The following is a 26,908-nucleotide window of genomic DNA, read 5'->3' as shown; positions in this document are numbered from 1 at the left end:
CTGGGCCGGTATCTTACTCCCCACGTTTGTTGCTTCCAGAAAACTCAAGATATCACACAATCTCCTCTGCAAGTTAGATGTTAAATGTATCTGTTTGTTAGAAGACAGCCTCCAGGGGACCTGGGGTCACTCTGTCGTGCCCAGCATGGTGCCTGGCTCATAGCCGGTGACCCAGAATGTCTACATGGCTGTGTCTCGGGTCTCTGGGGAGAAGGTGTGTGTGGGTTCTGGTTTGCACAGGTTGGCTGCTGTCAGGGAGTGAATCGGCACATGTCTGCGTGCACAGCTGCATGTGGCAGTCCCTTAAATTGTGTGTGTGTGCACACACGTGTGTGTTGCCACAGCGGCTGGTGGCTGAATGCATGCTTCTCCCCTGATGTCATCTCCCACACCCCCTAGGAGCCAGTGACTTGCTCTGGGGAGCCGTTCCCTCTTCCTAAGCAAAGTGTGGGTGCGAATGGGTGGGAGGGATCAGATCCTATCCACTGCCTCCACCCCAACCCCGCCCCCGCTTTAGAGGGCTGGGTTCAAGGCCAGAGCAGAGAGCCCCTCCCTGTTCCTCTCTGGTTAGCGAGGCTGTGCTGTCCTAGCCGGCCGAGCGGGCAGCCTCCTTCCCTCCCTGGCACTGGAACCCTGCCCTGTTGGCCTCGGCTGGGTGGGGTGTGGGGTACATATGTATGAGGGTGGTGGTGTCCCAACCTGACCTACTCTTCAGGCTCCTCGGGTGACTCCTGGATAATTGGGCAAACAGGGCCACTTACACTGGGGGTGACTGGGTGCAGAGCTCTGGTCCAGGTCTCAGAGCCCCCAACTTCCTACCCTGGTTCTGCGTCATAAGGGGTGGACCCTGGGGTCACGGGCAGTGGGAAGGAGTGCTTCCAGTCCAGCACCGGGCTTACTCTTGGGGGCAGCTTCTGCTCAGACCTGGCTTCCACAGGAGCGTCTCTCAGCCTCCTCCCAGAGCTCTGTCTGCTCCAGGGCCTGTCTCCTCCTCGCTCAAGCTCTGCATCATCTTCCTCCCTCTTAATACTCCTACTTAACCTCAGGTAAGTCCTCTGACTCAATGGGGAGGCGGGAGGTCAGAGTGGGGCTGCTGGCTTCTCCTACCCAGAACCTGGCCCCTTGCTGCACACCTCACTCTCCCTGCCCCAGCCCAGCAAAGCACATGCTCCCACGTCCATCTTCTTCAGGGGGGGATGCATGCATCTGGCCTTCCAGGAAGACTGAACATTTGTTCAGCACCTACTGTGCACCAGGCACTGTGACAGCTGTCATATATCACAAAGATCACAGCAACACCAACCTGGAAGCGCCTACAACATGCCAGATCCACGCCAGGCAGTTCAACAACTGCTGTTACAACAGCGACTCATCACGGCGTCGACATTCACTGACTGTTTACACACGTACTGAGTGTTCACTGCGTGTCCGGGGCTCTTCTAAGAGCTTTGCAACAGCCATGACCCTTTGAAACAAAGCCTTGGTCAGTTGCTCTGCCAGGTCCTAACTCAGGCAGAGGAGCGGGAGCTGGCCGGGGCCTCTGGCTGCACACGTTGCACAGATGCTGGAAGGGATAAGAGATGGGGCAGAAATGAAGGAGTGGGGCTCTAGGCAGAGAGCGGGCGGCCTGCTCCTCCCAGCTGGCTCTGTCCTCTCCGGTGTCAATGATCCCATCACGAGTTACAACAGGTGGGTGGACTTGTACAAGTTCACTGGGCGGGCACAGTCACCACCTCTGCCCTCCCTCCTTCAGTTCGTGGATTCTGCCCCCAGACTCTGAGGTCCTCAGGGCAGACCGTGGGGCAGAAGGGCGAAGGTCCTGAGGCCTGGAACCTTCTCGGAGTCCTCAGACCTTGCCCCAGCCATCTTTGCAGGTGACATGCTCACAAGGCAACCTTTTAGCTGGGTTGACTCAGAAGGGGCCTTTCCGGCCTGAGTCACCGCCTTCCAGGAGTGCCCAGGCTCTGCCAGCCTCGCCCACCTGCCTGCTTGCTCAACAGCCCTTTACAACAGGCTCCACCTTCCTCAACAAGACCCAACAGGGTTCCCCCTGCCGCTTTCTGGTTCTTGGCGGTCTCTGCCCTGGTCAGCATGGCTGGCAGCCCTGGCCCACCTGCGTTTGCTCTGCTGCCTTTGTGGGAACCAGGAATCCCACTCTGCTGGGAGAGGCATCCTTGGCATCTGGAGGGGTTTGGAGACTCGAGGAGGCCCAGCTCTGCCAGCGGATTGCTGTGTGACTGTGGCAAGGCACTCCTGTAAGGTTGGGACTCTGAGCCCCCAAGATGAATGCAGGCAGTCCAGCAGTGGTTAGACCAGCTGGGCCAGGAAGGTTCTGTCAAGGGGTTGGAGTAGCAGGGGATCCTGAGTGGTAGGGGTTCTAGTTTGTCTCCCCCCTCCTGCCCTGTGTAATTCATTTTGACTCTCTCTGGTGGGCTTCCACATTTAACTTGGTCAAAGTGTTCTGCCCATGAGATTCTGAGCAGATAGACCCCAGGTGTCTGGGTGGGAGGGAGCCATGGTTCGGGTATGGAGGGACAGAGAAGAGTCTGGGAGGGAGAGAGTCAAACCTGCCCCTTAGAAACCTGAGATCTGCCTGGGCTCGAGAGGGGAGGCGGGAGCCGGAGGAGCAGCAGCGGGGAGCCTCATCAGCTCTCCTGGGGGATGAGGGGAGCTGGGAAAGGAGGTCTGGGTGGGACTGGTGTGCGAGACCTCTGGGTCTGTGGGGAGGGGCTGTATTCTGGCAATAGATGTTTCTTGACCATCTCTGCATGCCTAGCATTGGGCTGGCATGACCCTGCCCCGAGGGAGCACACAGCGTTGAACCTTCTGCAGGGAGAGGCTGCAAGGCTGGGATCTTCTCCCAGGCTGGGGGCCTCTGAGACCTGGGAGGGGAGGGGACCTGGGTGCTTCAAAGACAGTCCCAGCAGCAGGGCAGCACACAGACTGGAGGTCAGAGTCAGCGTTTATTTTGGGGGGCAGAAGAGTTAGCCTGGAAGCCTCCATCCAGCCCCTCCTGCTCCCCACCCTCTACAGGATGGAGAGTTCTGGGGAGGCCCAGCACCTCTTCCTGATCAGGCTGGGAGGTAGCCGGGCCAGCGGCTTCTTCCCTCTTCTCCTGACTGCTGTGCCCTGCCCTGGAGGAGACCCGATGCGCTGACCAGTAACCCTAGCTGGACACCTCCCTTCTTTGTCCCTCCCTCTGCAGGTGGGGAGGGGCCAGGGAGGGAAGGACAGGCTAGATTGCAGCCGGCTTGGTGCGCAGAGCTGCTGCACTGTCCAGGCACCTGTCTGTCGCTGGGAGGTAAGGGTGGGAGTGTGCAACTCCTTGCCTACTCTCTTCACTGGATCTGACCTCCCTGCCGGCCTCACCCTCCCCTGCTTCAAGGACTTAGACAACCTAGCTAATTTGGACTTCAGGACTGATACCTGAGCCCTTCATGACCTCACAAAGCTTCAGAAGGAAGCCTCAGGTTTAGCTCCAGGCTAAGGGCTACCTGAGCTGGTAGTTCCTAGATTGGGGGCCAGGGGAGCTCTCTTAAGGTAGAAAAGTCACTTCTGGGCCACTGGTTGATTTAAGCAAGGGCTGCTTCTGTCTTTAGGGACTCCCAGGACATCTGAAGTGTGAAAGAACACAGTACAACCCACCAGTTATCCTGGTGGCCACAGGGGCCTCTCAGAGGAGCTGGCACCTTTTATGACGACTCAGCCGTCAGTTAAATACTGTACCTCATTGCACTGAGCGTGGACATGTGAGCAGGAGGTGGGCTGAGCATGCTTGGCATTAGCACTGCGTGCCTGCTTCTGCCATGGAAAGACCCGGTGCTCTGTAAGGAGAAACAAAGCAGCCAGAGCCGGAGGCCCTCCCGCTCCGGGCTTTCCCGCACCAGCCAGCTCACGCCACCAGGTTAGGGCACACGTGGTGTGGTAGTTACTCACTAGCATGTCTGGGGCTCTTCAGGAAGGGCTGGGTATATTTCTGTTTGCATCTCCCACAGGATTTTTGGCACCAAATGCCCTTGCCAATGTCTGACTAATCCCAGCGGTGATTACCCAGGGATGACATTAACTATGAGAGGACCTAGGATGGGACGGGGGCTGCAGAGAGAGGAGTCCAGCATGTCTGGTTCCCCCATCTTGGTTCCACTCACTTGCCAGGGCTCCCTCACATGTGCCAGCCAGGAACAGCAGACCCAACCTGAGAAGTTGGGGGGAGGCGTTGCTGCCCAGGTACCTCCAGCCCTTTAAGATCTGGAATCTTCAGGGCCCAGAGGAAGATACTAACACCCTTGGCAGTTCCCATTGGTCAGGAGAGATTGGTTGTGGGGAAGGAGGACCATTTCTCTTGCTTCCTATTGGAGGACAATGGTTCCAGCTCTGTGGGTTCTACAGCCGCCCCAGCAACTCGACTTAAAGGGCCAGCTCCTAGAATGAGGAGAGGGGCTCAAAGGAAGCCCCCCCTTTTTTTAGCATCTAAGAGACTAAACCACTGAGGGTGGTGGGCAAGGCTTCTTCCAAGCTGGTGACCTGGGCCCTTCTGGCAAGCCCTACCCTGCTCCCCACACCCCTTTCCACCATCTTTCCCACAGTGGGGTCACTTCCCCACTGTGCGGAAGTGAGTTCGGACCTGGTGATGGGCCGCATGTCCCGGGTCCCACATGGCCAGCTTCTGGGACTGTGGGAGGACTATAGGCAAGGGGCACTCAACTCTGGAGTTTGTGTACCTGTAAGTGTGTGTTTGTGTGTGTGTGTAGGGGGTACATAGGCAAGTATGTATCTCTGGGTTGTGTTTTTGAAAGTCTGAAAGTGCACAGCTCTGAGCACAAGCCCACATTGTGTGTGTGTGTGTGTTTGTGTGTGTGTGTCTAACAGGGTCAGAGGCTCCCGGACATTCCTGAGTGCTTGTACGCAGGCTGGCTACTGTTCTCAGTGCCTGGGAGGACTCAGCTACTTAAATGAAGGAATGGTGAGTTATTTTGTAAAGTGGGTAGCAACCTCCTTAAGTTGGGGTGCTTATCTGAAATCTGCAAGGGATTTACCTAATAAACTGAGGCCCCACATTTAGAATGGACTCTGAGGATGGTATGCCAGTCAAAGACCCTCTCCCAGGTCCTGGCGGAGCCGCTGGCACAATGCCTGGGTGCAAGCCCACTGTCCAGCCCAGGCTTGAAGGAGCAAGAGCAGTATCGGCCTGTGCCAGCTTGCTGGGGGCAGGGCAGGCTGGGCCACGTGAACAGAGAGGGTGTCGTCAGGCCTCTTGGGGGAACCTGAGCCGAGCCAGATCCTGCCTGGCGGGTCCGTCACCTTCATCTCAGCTTACGCTCCCAGGGAAACTGGCTGCTCTGGGTGGAGGCTGGCCCCAGATATCAGGGCCCCGAGGATGCAGCCTTGAACTCCAGAGAGAGGCAGACCAAAGAGTGGGGCGTGGCATGGAGACGCCCTTGGCAGGGCCCCTGGGTGAGGCTGGCGTGGGGTGGATTGGAGAGGCCAGGCTTGAAAAGGAAGCTGGAGCCAGGACTTTGAGCTCCGGGTACAGAGGGATCTCTGCAGAGCTGCTACTTATAGGTCCTGGCTACCTTCCATGAAGGGGAGGCTTTCAATGTGGCAAGAGGAGCTGGCTGTGCTCAGGGTTCTGGTCTACCCAATGCAGGAGACATGAGACACAGGTTCGAACTCTGGGTGTAAAGATCCCCTGGAGTAGGAAATGGCAACCCACTCCAGAATTCTTGCCTGAAGAATCCCCATGGACAGAGGAGCCTGGTGGGCTACAGTCCATAAGGTCGTGAAGAGTCAGAATGAAGTGACTTAACACGCACGCATGGCTGCCTGCTGTGCAAGACTCTAGACAAGCCTCTTGCCCTCTTAGTCCCCCCGGGTCCTCTGGGGGCCCTTCCTGCAGTGACCTACCAGGATTCCAGGTTTCCTTCCCAAAACTTCTGAGAGTAGGGGAAGCCCTAGGAGGGTGGATGCTGAGATGTGAAGGGCATCGTGGGGAGGGGTGGTCCAGGGACAGCAGCATGGAGGGGAGGGAATCTCCCCTCTTGTCCTAATTTCTGGTTCAGATGCTACAGATGTGGAGAACGGCAGAGAGGTGATGCTGCTGAGCTGCCAGAGGCTGGCTGGGGCCCTCCACCCCCAGTGCAGCTGTGCTCAGATCCCAGACGCCCCTCCCTTCATCCTGCCCCTCCCCCGCCCTCCCACATCCCCCCAGAGCTCAGACCACTTTCCTGCTGCTTTTCTCCTGAGGACTTCAACCTGCTCCCAGGGCCTGGGCTCTTCTCTGGGACCTCGAATCTGTCTCCATTGCCCACGACCCTGGGAGACCCTCTGAACGGAAAGGACCAGAGAGTGGTGGCTCCTCGGCAACTCGTGAAAGACCGTCTGAGGATGCTTTGTCTCAGATCTATCTCTGACTACAGGGACAGACGACTTGTTGGAACACTTGCTGCTTGCTCTGCCTTTGAAAAGAAGCACTCTTGGTCCTCTCGTTGGAAGGGTTTGTCATTTAGTCCCTCAGTTGTGTCCGACTCTTTGTGACCCCATGGACTGTAGCCTGCCAGGCTCCTCTGTCGATGGGACTGCCTAGGAGTGGGGTGCCATTTTCCATTTCAATATACTGGAGTGGGGTGCCATTTCCTTCTCCAGGGGATCTTCCCACCCAGGGATTGAACCCGTGTCTCCTCCATTGACAGAGGGGTTCTTTACCTTTGAGCCACTAGGGAAACCCTGTTGGAAGGGCAGAGACCAGCAGAAACCTTCCATGGGAAAATCTCCAGGGAACCGAGCAGAAGCACCTGTGGTGGTCCTCCTCTATCCCTCTCCCCGTGCCCCAGCCTTGGGATCCCCAAGTCCCCCTCTGCCCCTGGCCCCGTGCCCCAGCCTTGGGATCCCCAAGTCCCCCTCTGCCCCTGGCCCCGTGCCCCAGCCTTGGGATCCCCAAGTCCCCCTCTGCCCCTGGCCCCGTGCCCCAGCCTTGGGATCCCCAAGTCCCCCTCTCTCCCCATCTTTGCTGTTCCAACCTCTTGAGAGATGGACAGAGAAACAAGGCTGTGGAGCCCCAAACTCAGGCTAAGACATCTATAGCTGGGGCTCTGAATGTTTCTTGGTTTTGTTTTTCTTTTCTTCAAGCTCCTTGGAGAGGGCCTAGCTTATCTCTACCGAACCAAAGCCCCATCCCACAAAGACTGGCCCACCTGCCCACACAGGTGGAGGCAGAGGAGATCTGAAAGGCTCCAGGAGGTGGAAATTCAGGCCCCATCTATCCTGGTGACTGGCCTGGGGAAGTGCAGCCTAGTGTGGATGGGGGCCCAGTGCACAGTCAGACAAACAACACACAACTGTCCAGAACCTCTGAAGCACCTTTTATCCAGGCCTCACAGAGCCCAGTGCCCCCAAGTACCCCCCACCCACAACAGTCCTCAATGGGCACAGGCATTGCAGCACTCCAGAGCTTGAGAGCCTGTATGCTCCCCAGCCCAGCCCTCTCTGGGGCCACAGACCCACTTTTGCCTAGCCATCAGCCCATCAAGGTGTGGCCTTGGGAGTGAGCTGGCCTCAGACCTTTCTCCATCCCTTACCCCAGGGGCTCCATCAGTCTGGGCTGGCTCAGCACCATGTTAAATAGCTTCCTTGCAATCCCCCTTAAATAAAACCATCCCAGAGCAACCCACCCACCTGGCACCCTGGATATATGATTCCACTGCTTATGCTTTTGAGAGAGTAGGGGGGACCCTCTTTTCCTGCCCTCTGCTCCAGGGAATAGCATCTCCCTGAAAAACCAGGGGAAGAAGTTTTCCTCCCCATCCTGGGGCAGAGATGAGGGGAGGCCTGGCACAGAGTGGAAAATCCAGGAATCCCCATCTGTCCCCACCATCCCTCTCTGCTCCTTGCCCTCTTAGCAGCCTGGGTCAAGTGTGACTTACCCAAGGTCACAGACCCAGGACTCAGAGTCCTGCTCATCTAGGAGGTGGCTCTAGTTTTGATCACCCACACTAGCTCCAAGGCAGGGGACTGACTCCGAGCCTACCTCTGTTCTCGGCCCCTTGCAGTTCTCTTGGCCAGAAGTGAGCTGGAGAAGTTCCAGCTCTTGACCCCACTTGGTCCTTGATCCCTGGGCCTTCCTCCCAGCACCCTCCATACCCTGGTGTCCCCAGGACTCTCTGGCCCTGGGGAGACTCAGACAGCACCAGGGCATGGGAGCAATAGGGCAGGGGCCCGAGCAAGCCTGTCCCTGGCCCAATCGGCATCTGGGCCCAGGCCAGGCCTCACACCCAGTACTGGCCGTTCTTGAGGGCAGGGTTGGCTGTCCGGCAGAACTGCAGCAGCTCGGGGTCAGGCTGGCCCCCCGGTGGGGGCCCCTGGCCAGGCACGGCCATCAGTGGGATGGCCTGGCCTGGATCCACCTTGCGGAAGGTCTCGGCGTCACTGGCCAGGCCGTTTCGGGGCTTGGTGGTCAGCACCTGGACGTTGTGCTTGCCTGTCTTGTTGCGTTTGCGGAGGTAGAAGAGCAGAGGCACGATGAGCGCCAGGAGCAGGAGGACTAGGCAGATGGGGATGATGATGCTGAACATGTTGGCCTCCAGGAAGCCCAGGAAGCCCCCGCTGGCCACAGGGGGCACGGGGCTGGGGGTCACTGGGCTTGGCCCGCCCGTGGGGGTGCTGCTCTCTGGCTCCCTGGCTTCGGTCCAAGCAGCCTCAGGCAGACTGAGCAGGGCCACTCTGTAGGTCCGGGCTGCGTTGAAAGGCTCCGTGGCAAAGTCCAGCGAGGCCACAGCGGGAGGGACACCCCTTGCCCACAGCTCCAGAGTGAGACTGTCACCCGTGGGGCCGGGAGAGCTACCCTCTGGCCTTCCCACCTCCAGCCCCAGCCGTCCATCCTCAAGGTCCTGCTGGGTGAACTGCTCCACAAGCTGGCCGCCCCGTGGCTCTGTCCTGGCCCGGGGCACTCGTACCACGCGGCCGTGCCGGGGTCCTGCCAAGAGCCGGAAACGCGGCACACTGCCCGTGCGGTTGGCCAGCTCTCCCGCATCTAAGACAGTGGGGTCCAGGCGCAGGGTGGCACCCTGGGGCCACGGCCCACCTGCCCACACATGCAGCAGAGCCCTCACGGTGACGTTCACCGTGGCAGATGCGTTGGCACCCCTGGCCAGTGCCAGGATGCTGAACTGATCCTGAGAGGAGGAGAAGTTGGTGAAGGCAAAGACCACGTCTCCCTGGTCTACCTGGAGCTGGCTGAAGGCTGTGGCAGGCTGCCCGCCCACCAACAGATGCCCGTAACAGGGCCCCTGGGTGAGGCGGTAGGCTGCGTCCGGCTCCTCCCGATCGGAAACCACTCGGAGCTGCTGCCGGCTCAGGGAGGAGCGCCCTAAAGCTTGGGGCACCTCCAGGGGTGCCCGCAGCTGCACCTCAATGGCTGAGGGAAGGACGTCCACCGCCAGGGACATGAGCAGGGGCGGGCTGGCCCCGTCGGACACGCTCAGCTGGAACACGCCCACCACACTGCTCCCGTTGGCCACGAATGCCAGGCGTCCTGCATCCACGTCAGCCTGCGTGAACCGGGTCACCGGCCCCGGGCTGGCCCCCGCCAGGCTCAGGAAGCCGTTGTGGGGGGCCCGCTGCACCTCATACTCAATCTCTCCGGGAGCGGAGTCTGGGTCCACCACGCTCAGCTGGGCCCGGGAGACAGGGCTACGGGAGCCCCGGGTGAGCCGGAGCGGGATGGAGGCCTGAGGCTGCGGCGGCCGCTCATTCACATCGCGCACTGTGATGGCGAAGGCCTCTGAGGTCTGCGGTCCCGCCACGGAGGCCCCCGCTGGCCCCTGGAGGTGGGCGCGGAAACGGAAGCCATCCTGCTGGGTGCCCCCGCCTCCGTGGGCATACACCAGCTGCCCTGCGGCCAGCTCAGACTGCAGGAAGTGGGGCCGCCCGGCGTGGAGGGGCTCCTCGGACACCAACAGCTGGCCCCGCGTGGGGAACTGCGTGATCTGGAAAAGCACGTCGTGCTCCAGGCGCCGGGGCGATGGGATGCTGGCCAGGAGGTTGGCGGCGTCGAGGGCTGCGGTGGTGATCTCAGCCCTCTGGCCTTCGGAGACCCAGAGACCTGGGGACGGGACACAGGCTGTGAAAGTCCCGTCCACCGAAGGGAGAGCCATGGACATTCACACCAGAGTCTTCAAGGCCGGGTTGTCCCTCCCTGCTCAGACCAGGCACCCCAGCCTGGGGCTCCGGGTCCCATGAGGACCGGTATGTATCCCCCTGCTGACCCCACCTGCCCATCCTCCCTATAATGTACCAGGCCCTCAGAGCTGACATGAGCTGCTGACTTTTGGCCTTGGGCCCCCCACCCCCAAATTTGCCAGCCCATCATGCTGTTCACCTTTGTTCCTCCAGAGGCGGCTGGGGCGCTGGGGACAGGCAGCCTCGAAAGTCACGGTCACGGCAAGGGTGGCGACCATGTCGGGGGCAGGGGGTGAGGACAGCTGGAGCTCCAGGGCGTCATGAGCCTCCCAGAAGGGCTCGGAAGGCATCTCGTGCTCATACAGAATGTTCCCAGCATATACCTGCAGGGACACCCACTGGTTGGATGAGATCCTGCAGGGCCTGGGACCCCCTCCGAGGCTGGCACCAGCACCGGGCGCTGGGGTCTCCCTGGCAGACACCCAGAGCCCAGCCACCCTCGCGGCTCTCCCCAATGTGCCTCCGTCTATGTCTCCATCAACTCAGGGGGTCGCCATAAAACAGTCAGACGACAGTGAAGAGCTAGGCTCTGGATCCGGATGCCTCTGTCAAATCCCAGCTCTGCCACCTTGGGTGAGTCACCTCATCTCTCTGAGCCCCTGGGAAAGCAGTACTCTATCTGTGCTTCTCTCCACAGCAGCTCGGTCCTCTTTTGTATGAAATCCCTGTCCCTCTTCCCTACTGAAGCCGCGGCTTCTACCAATGCCCATCTTTTTCCCACGGCGTCAGTGTCCCCCCAAACGGATCAGTCCCATCATTAGGTAACTATGCTATCCACCCATCTTAAAGAAGAAACTTCTCCTGACTTTACTTTTTACACCAACATATGTTTTTCCACCTTTTAGGCTCTTTGCAGCAAAAAGCTAGAAGGAATAGTCTATACTCTCCCCTATGCAGTCTTGAGCACGCTCCCCCCAGACTTTGGTTCCTGCTGTTGCCAAGGGGACCATGGCCTCCATGTCACTGAATCCAGAGGCCAGTTCTCAGCAGCACTGGACACAAGTGAGCGTCCCTTCCTCCAACCCACCCGATGGCTTCCAAGCGGTTCTGCTCCCTTGGTTGACCTCCAGCTTCACTAGTTGCTTCTTCACAGACTCTCCTACTGGTCCCGCCCCTTCCTCGCCCGCTTCCCCCCCACCCCATGTCTGTGGTTTGGCCTTGACACTCTGCCTACAGGCACTACCCACGCGCTCTCACTGGGTCTCACGTCCTCAGATGCCAGCCATGAGACGACCCCTTTATTTGTCTCTCCAACCCCAGGCTTTGCTCTCCTGAACTCCAGGCTCATAGCTACCTGCTTCCTGGGCAGCTCCACTGGGATGTCTGAAGGACATCTCAAACTCAGCATATCCGAGACAACCCCTGACCTGCTCTCCCTCTCCCAGCCTTCCCACTGCGGAGGGCATGGCTCTGTTCGTCCTGTGGCTCGGGTCCCCAGACCATGAGTCCCCCCTGATTCCTCGCTTCCTCTCTTACAGTGTCATCTCTGGCCTGGATCATTGCTGGAGCCGCCTAACTGGGTACTGGCTCTCTCTCTGCCCGCCACGCATGCGTGCTAAGTCACTTCAGTCGTGTCCAACTCTTTGCAACCCTATGACCCTAGCCCGCCAGGCTCCTCTGTCCATGGGGATTCTCCAGGCAAGGATACTGGAGTGGGTTGCCAGGCCCTCCTCCAGGGGATCTTTCTGACCCAGGGATTGAACCTGGGTCTCTTAGGTCTCCTGCATTTGCAGGTGGGTTCTAACACAGAAGTCAGGGTGAGCCTTTAAAAATCTAAGTTGGGTTCTGTCAGTCTTGCTCAGATAGTGCAAGGGCTCACTACCCTTTGCCTTCAAAGACCCTGTGTGACCCGTTACCTGCGACCTCACTTCCTCCCTCTCCACTCCAGCCACGCCCGCTGTTCTCTAGGGCCAGCTGTGTGTTAAACACCAAGGAATAGTCTCCACTTCCATCAAGAAATCCACTCCCTCCCCTTCTAATCCCAATGTGTCCTCTTGGCTTATCTTTTGTTTTCCCCTTTTAGGAGACACAGGGAACTATTTTCCTTCTCGTGGAAAAACAGGACTTGTGCAATAGTGCGAAGGAAGCCGACTGGGGTCACAGTGTGTGGGAGGTTCGAGGCTTCCTTCTCACTGTTGCACCGGGGTTGTGGTGAAGTGGGGCCCCCTGCCTGGTCAGGAGGGGGAGCAAAGCTGGAGGTGCTCTTCAGAGGCTGTCTGGGAGAGGGGAACACAAGCTTTTTAAGAAACTGGAAATCAGGTTGTGTGTGGGTGAAATACCCCAAAGGTTCTATCTTGTCCACTAATTTAAAACTATTAATTGCATGCACAAGCCAAATAAAACACATCTGTGGGCCAGCTGTGGTCCACAAGGACTGCCAGCTGTGACCTCTGGCCCGGGGCTGACCGATGAGCAGGAAGGAAGCAGAGGCCCTCGGGAGCTGGGTGGTGGGAAGCTGGAGGTCTGGGTACATGAGGTACTTGTGGGTGGGGGGGCTGTCCTGTTGGGGATGAGGCAAATCACAGGTGAGGTGGAGAGGGGTCCCTGACCTCTGGGAACCAGCAGCATCCTTTGCTGAAAGAATCTTGGACTAGCAATCCGAAGGCATAGCCCTGGGATGGCTTCTCCCTAGCCATGGGATCTGAATAAAGTCCCTTAAGTCCCTTGACCTCTGTAAGCCTCAGTTTCCTTATCTGTAGAATGGAGACACCTGGTCCCTGTCTCCTCTCCACTGCCCCCAGCTAAGAGTACTGTCAGATTCCACCCAGTTCTGCCCTGCCCCTTTCACCAAGGGGAGGGTGTGTCTGCCTCAAAGCCTCCTCCAGCTTCCCTGGGTGGCGCTGCCAGCCTGGCCCCCTGGTGGCCATTCAATCTAGTCCACAGGGTGGGGGAGGGGCCTGAAGTCCTCCTCCTGCTCCACCCCTCTCCCTGGGCATCCCAGGGATTCAGGGTGCACAGCTGGCCTGCTGAATATTTAATTGTGGGGAGAGGTTGGAAGGGGGGCCATAGCAGATGCTGGGAGCACAGAGAACCCCAGCCTGGGGGATGGTGATGTGAGAGACCTGAGAACCTCTTTCCACCCTCATTAAAGTTCCTTCCTGCCCTCATTTGTAAGACACTCCGCCTCCCCTCCCCCCTCCACCGCCACAGGGAGAGCCTTCAGGGCGAGCCAAGGCTGCCCTGGAATGCTGGGCACCTCCTGCACTTACAGGGACCTTAATTTAAATGATGGCTGCTGGCCCCACTGGCCCAGGTAGCACAGAGCGCTCTGGGACCCCAACAGAAGCAGCCCGGTGGTCTGCCTCTTCCCATGGCTGAGAGTTCTAGCTTTCACTGGTGGCCTCTGCTCGGGGGCAGCTGTGTCCTGAAGCTGCCCTGAAGCATGGATGGCAGCTTCATCCCCAGCTCGACTTACTCAGCTGCTTGTGTCCACTCATCTGCTTTCAGGACCCACCCTGCTTCTTTCTGGCTTTTCACCTGAGCCCCGGGCTCACATCTCTGCCCACAAGCCCACCAACTGCCTTCATCCCAAACTCTACCCACCCCAAACCAAACACTGTCCCCCACCAGCCACTGGGGTGTCTGGTGTATTCTATGCAGTATACCTTTGCCCTAGTCCCCTAGGGTCCGAGTGCAGTTCCTTCTGGAAGCCAAGTCTGAGAACCTGATCCCAGGAGAACCGGGCCCCTAGAGCCCTGGTCTCCTGCATCCTTCTTCCTTCCCCTGGAACACTAAGCCCCATCCCTCCGCCATCCCCCTGCCTGGCGGCTTCTGGAAGGTGGTGCATGCAGGGCCTGGACCATGGCGGGCCCAGGGAGGCTGGAGCTGGTACCTGTGTCCACAAGTGTGTCCAGGGGGACAGTGGGCCTTAGACTGGATGGAGTCTAAGCCTCGAGTGGCTGAAGAGAGCGGCCCTTACCTCTGCCTGAGTGAAGTTCTCCAGGGCCTCCCCAGTGCTGCCCCGCTGGGTGTGGAAGAGCCGGCCAAGCTGGGGGCCCCGCAACACCCGGTAGAGCAGGTGGTGGGGGTCAGTTCCCGCACTGGAACTGGCTCTCAGGCTCTGGCTGCTGAGCGGCTGGATGGACCCTGCGAGAGGCCAAGGGGGACTGTCAGCCTCTGACCAGGAGGCAGGGCCAGACCCACGGCCGCTGGGGAGGCAGAAGGGCCCTGGCGTGGCTCACCCACCTGGGCAGACGGTCAGTGTCCGGCTGCCCTCCAGGGAGAGGAGCAGCTGCTTCTGGGCCGTCACCCGGAAGAAGTGTCCCGCGGAGCTGTGCTCGCCGTCAGACAGGCTGAAGCGGAAGCCTCCGTCCAGGGCTCCTGGGACAGGAGGGGAGTTGAGCCTCGCTGGCCCGCGCCGGCACCCAGCCTCGGGGCACCCCCACCTCTCGGCGCCCACCTCTGTGTGAGAAGAGCACGAGCCCGCCGTCGAGCTGGGCCTGGGTGAAGCTGTGGGTCTCGGTGCCCGGCGCCATACTCAGCACCACCCGTCCGTTGCTGGGCTGCTCCAGGGTGTAGACCAGGTCCTCGGGTCCGGAGTCGCTGTCTGTGCTCCTAAGGGCCTCCGCTGGGATGGGCACCGTGGCCCCCTCCCACATCTAGGGATACAGGCCTGTGAGGGATCTGATCCCACCAAGCCTACCCACTTCATTCCTCCCTGGCCTGGGGGCATCATCAGGGCTCCAACCGCACTGCCATCCGGGGCTCCCCCACACAAAGGGGCCCTCCACCCCATTCACTTTCCCCTATTGGCCCAAGGTTCCCACGCCCAGGCTCCCTGCTCTCCATCTGCCCTAGTCCAGCTTGTCCCTCAGGGCCAGCTCATGTACCCCTACTCCAGGAAGCCACCAGCTTTCACCCCTCAGAGAGTCTCCCCACCCTGACCCACAGCGCCATTTCTGTGGTTCACTGGCAGGGCAGGGGTCTCCCTTCAGACCCTCCATGGCGAATCTGGGCAGGGGCACAGGATGGGAATCGGATCAGGATACTTAGAAATGGGCTCCCCTTCCAGGTGAAGGATGGGGTGGGAGGCTTGGTGAGCTGGAGAGGCTGGCGGCAGACCACTGCCTTGCAGCACTTGATGGGGGCCCAGGTGCTCCCAGTGCAATCACGAGCCCCCAGCCCGGTGGGTGAAGGCTTCCTGGGTGCAGGCAGCCCCTCCCCATGCTCAGAGTGAAGGGGAGACCCCACAAGCCTCTCTCCTGTTAGCAGGACAGGATCCTATTCGGAGGGTCCTGTTGGGTCAGCAACTTATGAGCAGTATTGGGGAGGGGGTCCCTAGAAAACCAAGCACTCTGGGATTTCCTCTCCCAACCCAAGGCTGACCTCAGCCAGAGCTCTGGAAGGAGGGCGTAATGTATAGACCAGGCCTTAGCACAGGGCTCCTGGTACAAACACAGTGGACAGCACCACCTGGTGGCGAAATGGCACACAGCACCATCTGACTGTGGTCTCCCGGCAGCCCTCTGCCTGAAACCTACCCTCTGCAGGCCTCCCTGGCACCGGGCTGTTCCCCACAGGTACATCCTATACACCAAAGATTCTCATGTCACAGACAGCCCAAATCGGCCCTCTTCTGAAATCTTCCATAGCTGCTGCTGAGCCAGAGGTTATACCCTAGAGGTCAGCATTCAGTGCCCTGCCTGTTCGCTATCCTGCTGTGTGGCCCTGGTCAAGCCACACTCTTTCTTTTCCATCGGTGACTTCCACTGTGACCCTGGAGAAGTCCTGTCACCTGTCTGGGCCTCAGCCTTCACCTCTGCTGGATGGGGACCCCACTATCCTGCAGTAGTGTAAGAGTCAGGGGATTGGGGGGTCCAGCTGTGGCCTGCACTTGCTGGGGGTGGAAGTGGGGAGCAGTTGGAGTCCACCCCTAAGGGTTTGAAACAGTTTTCTTCAGGAGTCCTGGTGCTGAGCCAGAGCAAAAGCTTCCTGACGAGGGTGAGTCCAGGGAGCAATGGGACTAAGCATGTCCATTCACAAGGCTGTCTACTGCACTTGTAAGTGACCAATTACAAAGCCTCACACCTGTGTTCTATTTTCGGTGCAGTAGCTCTTCTCTCCTCCCAATAACCTAGAGTGGCATGGGGCAGGATCCCCATTTTATAGAGGAGGAAACTGAGGCTCAGAGAAGGGGAGCTCGGTGCTGGGCCGCTCTGGTGGGGATGGGGACAGTGGGAGGCGGTCCTAGAATGCTCTCACCTGCAGGCCTGTGTTTGTGGTGAGGATGGGGGGCTGGTCATTGACAGGCAGGATGGTGATGGTGAGGACCACGGGGTGGCTCTGGCGGTCCATCTCTGAGGCGTTGGCCACCAGGACAAAACTGTCTTCCAGTGTCTCACTCCCATCATGCACGTAGCGGATCAGCTGCTGTTCCACCTGTGGGCAGGCCCCGGGCCGGAGGTCAGGCCCCAGCAGGCCTGAGTCCCCTGGTGGGTCTCAGGCCCAGCACCCTTCATGCCCTGCCTTTGGGCACGGGAGACTGACTCCTTCAGAGCCTCTGCTTCTGCGGGCAGTGAAGGGGACTGTCATTTCTCCCAGAGTGAAAGAATGATGGAAATGGGGACACTCATTTCTCTCTGCCGGTGAAGGAGGGTGAGATGAGGTGCTCTGTAAATGTGGGCTCCTGCCTCCTCTCCTTGCATACCCTCAGACTTGGCCCCCAGAGCTGGGCTGTACCCTGGGCCTCCCTGACCGTACCTCTCTCCAGGCGAAGGCGCTGAGGCTCCCGTCTTGAGGTCCCTCTTCTCTCTGCAGGGCCCCATGCCGGGGCGGCTCCAGCACCTGCAGGTGGAGGGCCGGCAGCCTGGGGAAGTAGGACCCCGCGATGCGGAGCAGAGGCGGGACCAGGGTGCGGGCCCCGCCCTCAGGGACACTGAAGTTCTGTGCCTCCAGGGGGATGGCGGCGGGCAGCACCTCCAGCTCCACGCGGACGCCCTCGAGGGGAGCACCCAGGCCTGAGGACACATCCAGGGAGAAGGTGTCGCTCCAGACCTCAGGGCGGGAGTGCAGGTACAGGACCCTGCCCGCATCCACTGCCTCCTGGGAGAAACGGTTCACGGGGTCCAGGCTGGGCGGCTCAGCTGCCACGGCGCCAGGCGACAGCATCACCAGGTAGCCGGCGCTCGGCGGGGTCTTCACTGAGAACACAATATCCGCTGGTGGCACTGCCTCCTGGGCTGCCTGGTTATCAGAGGGGTCACAGGGGGAGCCTGTTGAGGCCTCTGAGACACACACACACTCTCTCCGAGATGTACACAACCACATGGCCTCAGGTTCAGTGACACGGACATACAGTCTTATCACACGCCAATGTGTGCACCCAGACACGTATGTCACACACGGATATACACACTGACTATCCATGACATGCTATTGCCACCAGAGGGCGCCCCATCCTTCTGCGCGTCCTCGATTCCTATGCTACGGGGCTCTTTGGAGCTTGCAGACCCGAGTCCAGTCCAGAGCCTGGAGGGAAGGTGCTCCCTCATCTGATGACCCAGTCATAACAGGCTACACACCACCCCAAGCTCACATGTTGTATTCTGTCCCCCTGCCTGGAAGACTGTCCCCCTGCTCCCTGCTGTTAAACCCCAGACTCTTCAAAGCCTAGCTCTTCAAAGCTGCTTTCTCCTGGGCAAAGACTTCCTTCCAGCCATCAGATATGTTTAGTCACCATCTGCCCCAAAGTCTCGACAGCCTCAACAACCACAAGAGGCTCAGAAGCTGGCAGCTTATTCTCAGTAGGAGAATAAAGCCCAGAGAGGGCAAGCACCTGGTGTGAGATCACACAGCATGGCAATGGACCTACCGGATGGCCTGTGGTTGCTCAGTGAGGTTCCTGGGTGGTCAGTGGCCCTCAAGGCCTGGTCTGAGGCACAGGAAAAGAACAGAGGACACAGGAGCTGGCTGGCAGGATGGGTGTGGGGGGAGCCTAACCTGTCTCTAAGGCCTGTAATCCTCAAAGTCTGCACCCGTCAAAACCCTTCAGACAGCCTACTCCTATTAGAGTGCAGATTCTCAGGCTCCAAATCAGAGTCTGTGGTCTGGGTAGAGCCCAGGAATCTGCATGTCGAGCACAGCGTGTACACGTGTGCATGTGACATGTGGAGGAATATGCAACCCACAGGCAGCCGTGCATACAAAACACGGCCCAGAAACCCTCAGGCACACAACATACAGAGGTACAGGTACACACCCAAGGCACATGCACACATCTGGCCCAGAAGCCACCAGTTACATCCCAAGCCATCCAAGCAAGCATGCCTGCCATGATTGCTCGGGTTAGGGGCCCCGTTTACTCGGCCCAGACCTCTGCTCAGGCCCCCGGCCCTTTACCTCCAGCAGATCCCTTCTGATCTCAGCTGCCTCTCCCTGGAAGACGTAGATCTTCTTGTGCTGGACGAGGTGCAGGGGGGCCACTGGCCCCTCGACGGCAATGGTCACTTGCAGGGTGGCTTCTGTGTGCACAGGCCCTGCCTCCACAGAAAAGGCCAGGGTATCACGGGGACTGAGGCTGCCGTTGTGATTGTAGAGAATGGCCCTCTCCAGCAGGTCCTGCTGGGTGAAGCTGGTGACTGGCTGGCCAGCCCGGAGCAGCTGCCCCCAGCGTGGACCGGCTGTGACCTGGTAGTGGACCTCATCACCACTGCGGATATCTAGATTGGTGTCCAGGGGGAGCACGTCTGTGTCAATGGTGCCCTGGCCTCCTTGAGGGACCACCAGGCCAGAGCCACTGGCCACACGGAGGTAGGGTTCCGAGGCCTGCACTTCGAGCAGCGCTGTGGTCTGGTGCTGCCCGTCGGACACCTGCAGCTGGATCCAGCCGCGGTCGGCCCCTGAGTGTACAAACAAGACCCGCCGGTTCCTGAGATCCTCCTGGGTGAAGCGGTATATGGGCCGAGAGGGCTCGTCCACAGCTACGATACTGCCGAAGAGGAGGTCCTTGCGGGTCAGCACCAGCTGAGCATCTGCAAAGCCGGAGTCGGCATCGCTGAAGGCCACATCGTCCGTGGTCAGCAGCCGCTGCCCGCCACGAGCCACGTGGAAGATGCGGCTGATGGTCTGCACAGGAGCGTGGTCATTCACGGGCTGGATGGCCACGCGGAAGACACCCCGTACCTCCTCCCAGGCCATGTCACTGCTGCCCTCGCCCTGGCGGGTAGCCACAAAGGGGATGTCATCTTCCATGGTCTCGGAGTTGTCATGCTGGTAGACCAGCCGGCCGTGCAGCAGGTCCTCATTGGTGAAGGATGTCACCATGGTGGCCTCGTCCTGTGCGTCTCGCCACACCAACCTGCCGTGGCGGGGTCGCTCCATGACCTCGTAGAGATAGCTGGCGCTGTTGAGACTCTTGACAAAGAGGTGGTCAGCAGAGAGGACGCCCTTCCCGCCCTCGGGCACCGAGAGGAGGACATTGGTGAGGACAGGGGCGTCCGGATCACCGCCAATGTGGATGGAGAAGGTGTACAGCGGGGAGAAGTGCGGCGGGGCTGTGACGCGGAAACGGAAGGCATCCTCGACTGCCTCTGAGGCACGAGCTGTGGCCCCGTAAGTCACCCGGCCAGCCTGCAGGTCATCCTGGGTGAAGCTCTGGCCGTCTGACAGCCGCATGCTCTGAAGCTGAAGATTGCCCTTCCTGGGAGCCTGAACCACCTCATAGTGGAAAGTGGTGGGGTTTGGGCCTGCCTCCTCCAGGGTGGCCTCCAGGTGGGCTGTGGTGAGGGCCTCCTGCTGGGTGTTCTGGGTGTGCAGTGGCTCCAGCCGCAGCAGCCTCACGGTGGCTCTCTGGATCATCACTGGGAAGGTCAGATTGCTCAAGGCCTCCTGGCCCACCTGCACCTCCAGGGTCACGCTCTCCACTGTGTCCTCGGCGTGGTGCTGCGGGTCGGTGCTCAGGTACCTTATGCGGCCCTGCTCCACGTCCCGCTGGTGGAAGGCCCGTGTAGATCGCCACTCGGTGCCCTCTGCCCCGCCTGCCCCCTGCTTCTGCAGCTCCCCCAACCGCAGGGCCCCGGTGACTCGAAACAGCACGCTCACATCCTGCCCCACGGCATTGGTCTCCACCGACAGGTTGGCGGGCAAGATGGGTGCAGCGGAGCCCTGGGCCAGGCGCAGCCCCGTGTTGTGGAGGACTTGAATGGCCGGCCTGACGGCCACCACCTTCAGCGTGACTGGGGGGCTGGCTTGCAGCCCATCGCTGACCCGGAATGTCAGGTCTGGGGCGGGCCCGCCACGATGGACGTAGACTAGGCTGCCTGCCTCCAGCTCCCGGCAGGAAAACTCGGTTGCTGGCTCCCCGGGCTGGTCTCGGCGCTCCACGGGTAGGCCGGCGGGGGCACCGAGGAGCTGGAAGGTGAGGCCCTCGCAAACGGAGTCTGGGTCGTAGGCCTGGAAGACCTCTGGCCCCAGGGGCTTCTGAGTGTGTTCCAGGATCACCATGAGGCTGCCGTGTGGGAAGATGACGCGAGGTGGGTCATTGACAGGGTTCACCTGAATGGGCAGGATGTATGTTTGGCCCCTGCGAAGGCAGGAAGGCACGGCCCCCCGAGCTGTCACTGACACCTCGAGCACCAGCTGGTCGGAGGGGTCCTCGGAGCCATCGTGGGCAAAGCGGGCCTTGCGGTTCACCACGTCCAGAAGGGTGAACATCTTCCGTGCCTGGGCGCCCGGAATGTCCAGCTCCAGCTCACCGTGGCGGGCCCCGCGGCTCACGCTGAACAGCACCTGGGACTTGCGAAGCTCGGCCTCATTCAGGTCCAGTGTGGGCTGCACGTGCCGCCACTCCAGCCAGGCTGTGCCGCCCTCAGCCACCACCAGCGGGCTGACGGTCAGCAGCTGGGTGAAATTGGCAAAGACCGGGGGCAGCCCCGGTTCTGGCACGCAGGGCACGGGCAGCTCCATGGCCGACCACACCTCGGGTGCCAGGGTGGAGAAAGCTTCATACGGGCCGTAGGCGTCCTCCTCGTACTCGTCTTCCTCCAGCCTGCAGCCGGCTGCCATGTTGCGGGTTAGCAAGGCTTCCCGGAGCCCCTGCCTCTGACCGTTGACGCTGAGATCCTCCATGCAGCCCAGGAGGGAGACGTTGACAGCCAGGCCCAGGCGGTGCTCCTGGAGGTGGCGAGAGGCCTCGGCATCCAGCCCCCCGAGGAGGAGATTGCCTCGTGGCTCCAGGTAGCTGAGGACCCCACGGTTGGAAGTCCGTGTGGGGTACTGGTCCACGGAGATTTCCAGCCGGTGAGCATCCACGTGGACGCTGACCTCGTGGGGCTGCCCATCAGCCACAGGCATGCTGTTGTGGAGCAGTACGGTGCCCTGACCCTTCTCTACCACGGCTCGCAGGTGGCCCTCAAATATATCGACATAGATGAAGTCCCCCTGCCGGCCCCCAGCCTGGAAGGCCAGGGGCGCCTTCTGGCTCCGTGTGGTGAGTGTAAACTCCAGGGTGCCTTCGTCCCGAGTGCCCCAGGCAGGGAAGGCGGCCAGCGAGTAGGGCCCAGAGAAGCCCACGGCCACATCGTCACCAGCAGAGAACTCCTCGGCACAGCCCTCAGGCACATCCGCCGTCAGTGGCCGGAGGAGGCTGCGGCCATTGAGGGTGGCCGTGTGGAGGCAACCTCGCAGGGGTCGGCTGGCTCTCGTCAGGTAGGGCAGGTCAAGGCTCCCCGTGCCCCCCAGGAAGAGCCCATAGGGGACCTCCAGGGGAGCGCCCTGGACTGGGGCTGAGGCATTCAGGAGCCCGTCGACTGACAGCAAGGCCCAGCTGTCTGACACGGTCAGCTCCACGATGTGGGGGACAGAGTCGCTCAGCAGCGTCTCTGCTGGGGTCTGCAGCCTCACCTCTTCCTGGCCCAGGAGAAGTCGGACCTGAGGAGACACGGTGGGAAAGGAAGCAGATTGCAACCAGTACTTCTGCGGTAAAAGCGTAACTGGCTCCCCACACTTGGGGTCCCCGGAGCAGAGGGCCTAGGACAAGTGCTTCTCATGCCACTCCCCTCTTTCCTGCCAGCTCTTTACTCATCCCCCAAACCCTCCTCAAAGTGATTTCTGAACCAGGCCTGGATGTGCGCAGGGGACCCTGATGTGAATCAGATGTGGTCCCTGCCCACGCAGACCTGTCACACAGCAAGATGCTTTCCTAGAGATTCAGCCTAAATTCTTGTATGTCTCCCCTCTTTCCTTAGGTGAGAGGTGCCAGAAAAACCACCTTGGAATACAGAGTATTCCTCCCCTGGAATAATGGGCACCTGAGAAACCCTTGCTGTGTCCCCCAAGTAGAGCAAAACACCTTGGAGTCACTGAGGCAGCTAGGCTCATTGTTCAGGGAGGGGGCACCCAACCAGATGCTCGGTGTTTTGACCTGTCCAAGAGGGGTGGTCCTTGGGGAGAGAAGGTTCTGTCTCTAGGGCACTGACACAGAACTGGCTCTGGTGCAGGGCTCCCACAGCCAGATGGTAGAATGGGTGGTGGCAGAGTATGGAAACTGAAAGAGCAGAGCACTATGAACTTATGGCCTTGGGAGTCCATGTATGGAGCCCCTTTCTAGGAGTGTGGCATCAATATACCTGGCAGAAAGAAAGAACATCAGTGCCAGGTTGTACCAGGCCATGTTCAACAGTGACACCTTGTGGCAGTGAGAAGCAATGGCAGCATCAGATGGACAGAGGGGACCAGAGTCCTCTCCCCACTGGAGTGTGGAAACAAATGGCTCTCCCAAAGATGGACTAAGACTTCACGTCCTCAAACTCTTCATGGTCAGGGGAAAGCCTCCAGAGACAGCCAGAAGACTCTTTGCAAATAAAACTTGTGGTAACTTGAACAATTAAATAAAATTAAGGAAGCTGTGGGGCTTCCCTAGTAGCTCCGTGGTAAAGAACCCTCCTGCCAGTGCAGGAAACATGGGTTCAATCCCTGGGTCAGGAAGATCCCCTGGAGAAGGAAATGGCTACCTGTTCCAGTATTCTTGCCTGGAGAATCCCATGGACAGAGGAGCCTGGCAGGCTACAGTCTATGGGCTCACAAAAAAGTTGGACATGACTTAGTGATTGAACAATAGAAGTAGCATTCCTAGTTGTTCCATCATCGACAGACAGTGGTATACTGTCATAGTGGTGATAGAGGGTGGCCAGGGCTTTGCCAGAGGAACGCACAAGGGTGCTGGGACCCAGGAGAGGGGAATCCGCCCAGGTGAGGAAGGGGTGCCCATGCTGAGACTTCAAGGGGAGGCTGGAGTGAGGCAGGTGCAGGGAATGAATGAAGCTTGCATCAGGCAGAGTAGTGAGCAAAGGCTTGGTAAGAGCAAGAGACCACGGGATGGCAGAGAATGGAGAGTGGTCGGGGTGCTCAGAACACCAAGGACCGGCGAGGGGTCGTGGTGAGAAGCGTGGCTGGAGAGCAAACGGGCAGAGCGGGTTCCTGAGGGGCTCACACTTCTGTCCATCTCAGAGCGGGTCGGTGCGGGGAGGGCCCTTGAGTCCTCAAGGTGAAAGCGACATGCTCAAGGTCACAGCTGGTGGGTGGGGGTGTGCACTGGAAGCTAGAGAAGGAGTCCAGCAGGGCGACGTCACTGACCTGCAGGCGTCCGGAGTAGAGCTGCAGGAGTAGGTAGTCAGCCGGGCCTGCCGCCAGGAGAAGCAGGGCCTCGGGCTGTGCCGTGGAAAACTCCAGCTGTAGGTCTATGTCGGTCAGAGCCGTGGCCACAGGGACCTCCAAGTGGTTCTCTCCGAAGAAGGAGGCTGTGTGACAAGAGAGAGCTGTGGTGAAGTGCGGCCCTGTACCTGGAGGAGGAAAGGAGCCTCAGGGTGGACGGCTGGGCCATTTGGAGTACGCTTCAGGCGGGGGCTCCCCCTTGGTTCTCCACAGTGCCCCCTGTGGCCTCAGCTGGTCCCGGCGCCAGAAGGCACGGCCTTGCCTCATGAACAGCCTGGACCCTGGCTCTGAAGGAGGTCAGACCCAGCAATCCCAAGCATCGAGGTCTCCTCCTCGGGGGTTTCTGGGGCCAGAGGCTTCTGCCAGCTCCAGCTCTCTTCCCCTGGGCTCTAGAGGAATCCCCATCCTGGGTCTGGCTCCTTCCTGGCTCAAAGGGAAACCATCACTGGCTTAATCAAGTGGCCCGAAGGCCACAACCCCCAGAAGTGAAGCTCTAGGAGAACCATTGCTACCCAAACTGATCCCTGCTCAGATTCCTTCTCCGAGGTGCCCATCTGGTTTAGCTCCTGGACTGGCTGGCCACGGCTGAGCCCTGGTGGTGATGAGTCCACCGAAGAGCAAAGGCTCTGAGCCCAGATGGAGACCACGTGCGATGCCAGACCCAAAAGGGGCCAAAGCTTCCTCCATCACCCTGTATTGCTTCCTGCTGCTTAGCTATTAATGGTCCCTGGTGAGCTGTCAGATCCGGCCCCATTATTTCCACCGTGGCCCGGAAGCCAGGGTTCAGCTGAGTTCTCCAAGCCTGGGTCTCAGACTGAAGGCAAGGCCTGGGAGGGGCTGACGGTCTGATGGGCCTCCCAAGATAGGAGGTCATATTTGGGGTTTCCCAGGGTCACTGTGTAGACCCTACACTGGGACACCTCCTCTTTTTAAGTTGTCACCCCCTCCAGGAAATTTCTCCAAATGAGCTTCCCTTGGCCTCTAGCCTGCTGCCACAATTTCTGGTCCATTCCTTTCATGGAGACTAGTGCCAAATATAATACTGACTCTGCCCCCTTGATGTCCAGGGCTGCGGGGGGGTAAGGGGAGACAGGAGGGGGTTAAAAAGATGGTTCATCTTCCTTGAGCTTCTCTTAAATCCTCTGTGAGTCAGTCAAGGCTGTTGGCATCGTTAGGGAGGATCTGTTCCCCGGAGGGTCTGAGCCAGCTCACATACACCTGAGGAAGCTGCATCAGCCCCTGGAGGCGTCCCAGACTTGTGTGCCCTAAGGGCAGTCAACACGGCCTGTAGAGATGGAGGGATGCCCAAGAAAGATGAAGCTCTCCCCTTCAGGCTGAGCTGAAATCCCTTCTACTTATCCCCTTTTGCCAGCACTTGCTGGCCACACCAGAGCCTTCTCTAGAAAGCTAAAGAAATCAAAGCAAAAGTGCCAAGCCATCTAGGTGGACACAGCCCGGTGGGCCCAGCACATCTCGGTGTCCGCGAGGGACAGACCAGGGAACTGGCAGCTGGCAGGCACCTACAGGGGTGTTTTATCTGCAAGGTCACGGACTCTGAGGAACAAATTGCAGCACACTAAGCTGGGGGCAGCCACAGCGCAAGGAGCGGAGGCAGGTGGCCCCCCGTAGGATGGAGCCACCACCACGGCAAAGCTCAGAATGGCTGGCAAGAGATGACTGTTACATTTTCAGGAATTTTGTAAGCCAGGTGATGCTGCCCATTGAGCTTATTTATACCACGGAAAGAGGCAAAACACACTGATCAGGGCTCCCTCTCTCCCGGAGAGCCTGCTGTTAAACCCTCACCTGCTTAACATGCACTGGCTGGGGGCCTCTTTGCTTCCCAACTGTGTGCAAGTGAGCACAGGCCCTCACCCACACTCCCTTTCACTAAAGGTGGATGTCAACCTGCCAGGGCGTGGTCCAGCTGGGGACCAGGCAGGAACTGAAGCAGCTGGCTGGCTCTAACCATTGAACCACCCGCCCGCAGCGCCCTCCTGGCACGGGGGAGTAGCAGCCTGTTTGGTCTGGTTCTCCAGGCCAGAGTGGGAGGGCGACAGGAAGCAGAGGTGCTTTCCAGAGAGAGCTGGGGTCTGAATGGGCCCATTGAGGGGCTGGGCCCTGCTGTTTCCTGTGGGGCCACGCGGGAAGGGCTCACACAGGCTGCCTTGTGCAGCTGGGAGCGCACAGGCCGGGAAGCCCCCTCACCCCAGCAGAGGCCTCTGAGGCCTTGCTGGCTGAGGTTTTGGAAACTCTGACAGTGCCATTCCCCCCATCTCCTGGTCTTCTTCTGCTGCCTCTCTAACTGTTTCTGATGGGTGGCAGTGGTAAGAATCAAGAGTCCCTGTCCTGGGCAGTGGGCCAGGCGAACAGTTGGAGAGCGCCTTCAAATGGAGAAGGCAGGCAGGATAAAGACGGCATGAGCTAGGAATCAATCCTGGAGGGCTTCCTGGGGGAGGTGAGGGTTATGTAGAGGAGCAGAGAGGGAGGGAAATGGGCAATCTCAGAGGGAAGCAAGGCCAAGAGGCTGGCGGGGATGTACAGGTTCTGGAAATGCTGAAGACAGAGGAGTAGAGAGGAAAGCAGCAGGGGCCACACCAGGCTCGGCAGCCTGATAGGGATGTCAGGGCAGTGCGGGGGAGAGAGGAGGCCTCATTACAGCCTGGAGGCCTGGCCTTGACGCTCCTGGGTCAAGAAGACCCGTGATTTATCAAAACACCAGTTTAGGCCTGCAGCAGCTATGTGGGCTCTCCTCTGGGCCAGAAGGGGCCCAATTCAGGCCTCAGTGTCACCATTCTGTAAAATGGGCACCCCTTCCCACTCTCTCCCCCTCCCGTCTGTAGGGATTAGTCCTGGAAGTCCCTTTCTGGCCTGAGGTCTGCTCTCAAAGGTGAGTGTGCAGAAGGTCATTGGTATGGGCTGCTTGGGCAGCTCCAAGCTTTTGGCATGGGGGGATCAGGATGCCTAGAGGGCCTGAGGGACAAGCAGGAGGGGCAGGACGAGTGCCCCAGGTATGAGTTTCTCTGCC

General features: G+C 59.6%; 2 protein-coding genes across 10 annotated transcripts in view; one reads left to right on the top strand and one right to left on the bottom strand.

Annotated features, from left to right (window-relative positions):
• Positions 1–13,397, top strand: part of SNX33 (sorting nexin 33) — a 31,350-nt gene extending 17,953 nt beyond the window's left edge. The window contains exons 1-4 of one of the 9 annotated variants that reach the window (XR_008705715.1): positions 529–1,874; positions 4,870–10,239; positions 10,720–10,806; positions 11,712–13,397. The gene's annotated coding sequence lies outside the window, so the exon portion shown is untranslated. Of the gene's footprint in view, positions 1–528; positions 1,875–3,599; positions 10,240–10,719; positions 10,807–11,711 lie in introns of those variants that run through there. The other 8 variants (XR_008705714.1, XR_008705712.1, XR_008705710.1 and 5 more) reach the window with 8 other exon arrangements.
• The window catches only part of CSPG4 (chondroitin sulfate proteoglycan 4), a 34,829-nt gene continuing 16,182 nt past the window's right edge, over positions 8,262–26,908 (bottom strand). The window contains exons 2-10 of the mRNA XM_055556767.1: positions 23,803–23,966; positions 18,571–22,098; positions 16,933–17,415; positions 16,435–16,611; positions 14,633–14,831; positions 14,419–14,553; positions 14,153–14,319; positions 10,373–10,556; positions 8,262–10,096 (exon numbers count right to left, since the gene is read on the bottom strand). Coding sequence (XP_055412742.1) covers positions 8,262–10,096; positions 10,373–10,556; positions 14,153–14,319; positions 14,419–14,553; positions 14,633–14,831; positions 16,435–16,611; positions 16,933–17,415; positions 18,571–22,098; positions 23,803–23,966 — 6,872 coding nt within the window. The remainder of the gene's footprint in view (positions 10,097–10,372; positions 10,557–14,152; positions 14,320–14,418; positions 14,554–14,632; positions 14,832–16,434; positions 16,612–16,932; positions 17,416–18,570; positions 22,099–23,802; positions 23,967–26,908) is intronic.

Source organism: Bubalus kerabau, chromosome 19, assembly GCF_029407905.1.
Source record: "Bubalus kerabau isolate K-KA32 ecotype Philippines breed swamp buffalo chromosome 19, PCC_UOA_SB_1v2, whole genome shotgun sequence".
Taxonomy (NCBI): Eukaryota; Metazoa; Chordata; class Mammalia; order Artiodactyla; family Bovidae; genus Bubalus; species Bubalus kerabau.
The sequence above is the reverse complement of the archived record's forward strand: the minus strand, read 5'-3'. Positions and strand labels throughout refer to the sequence as shown.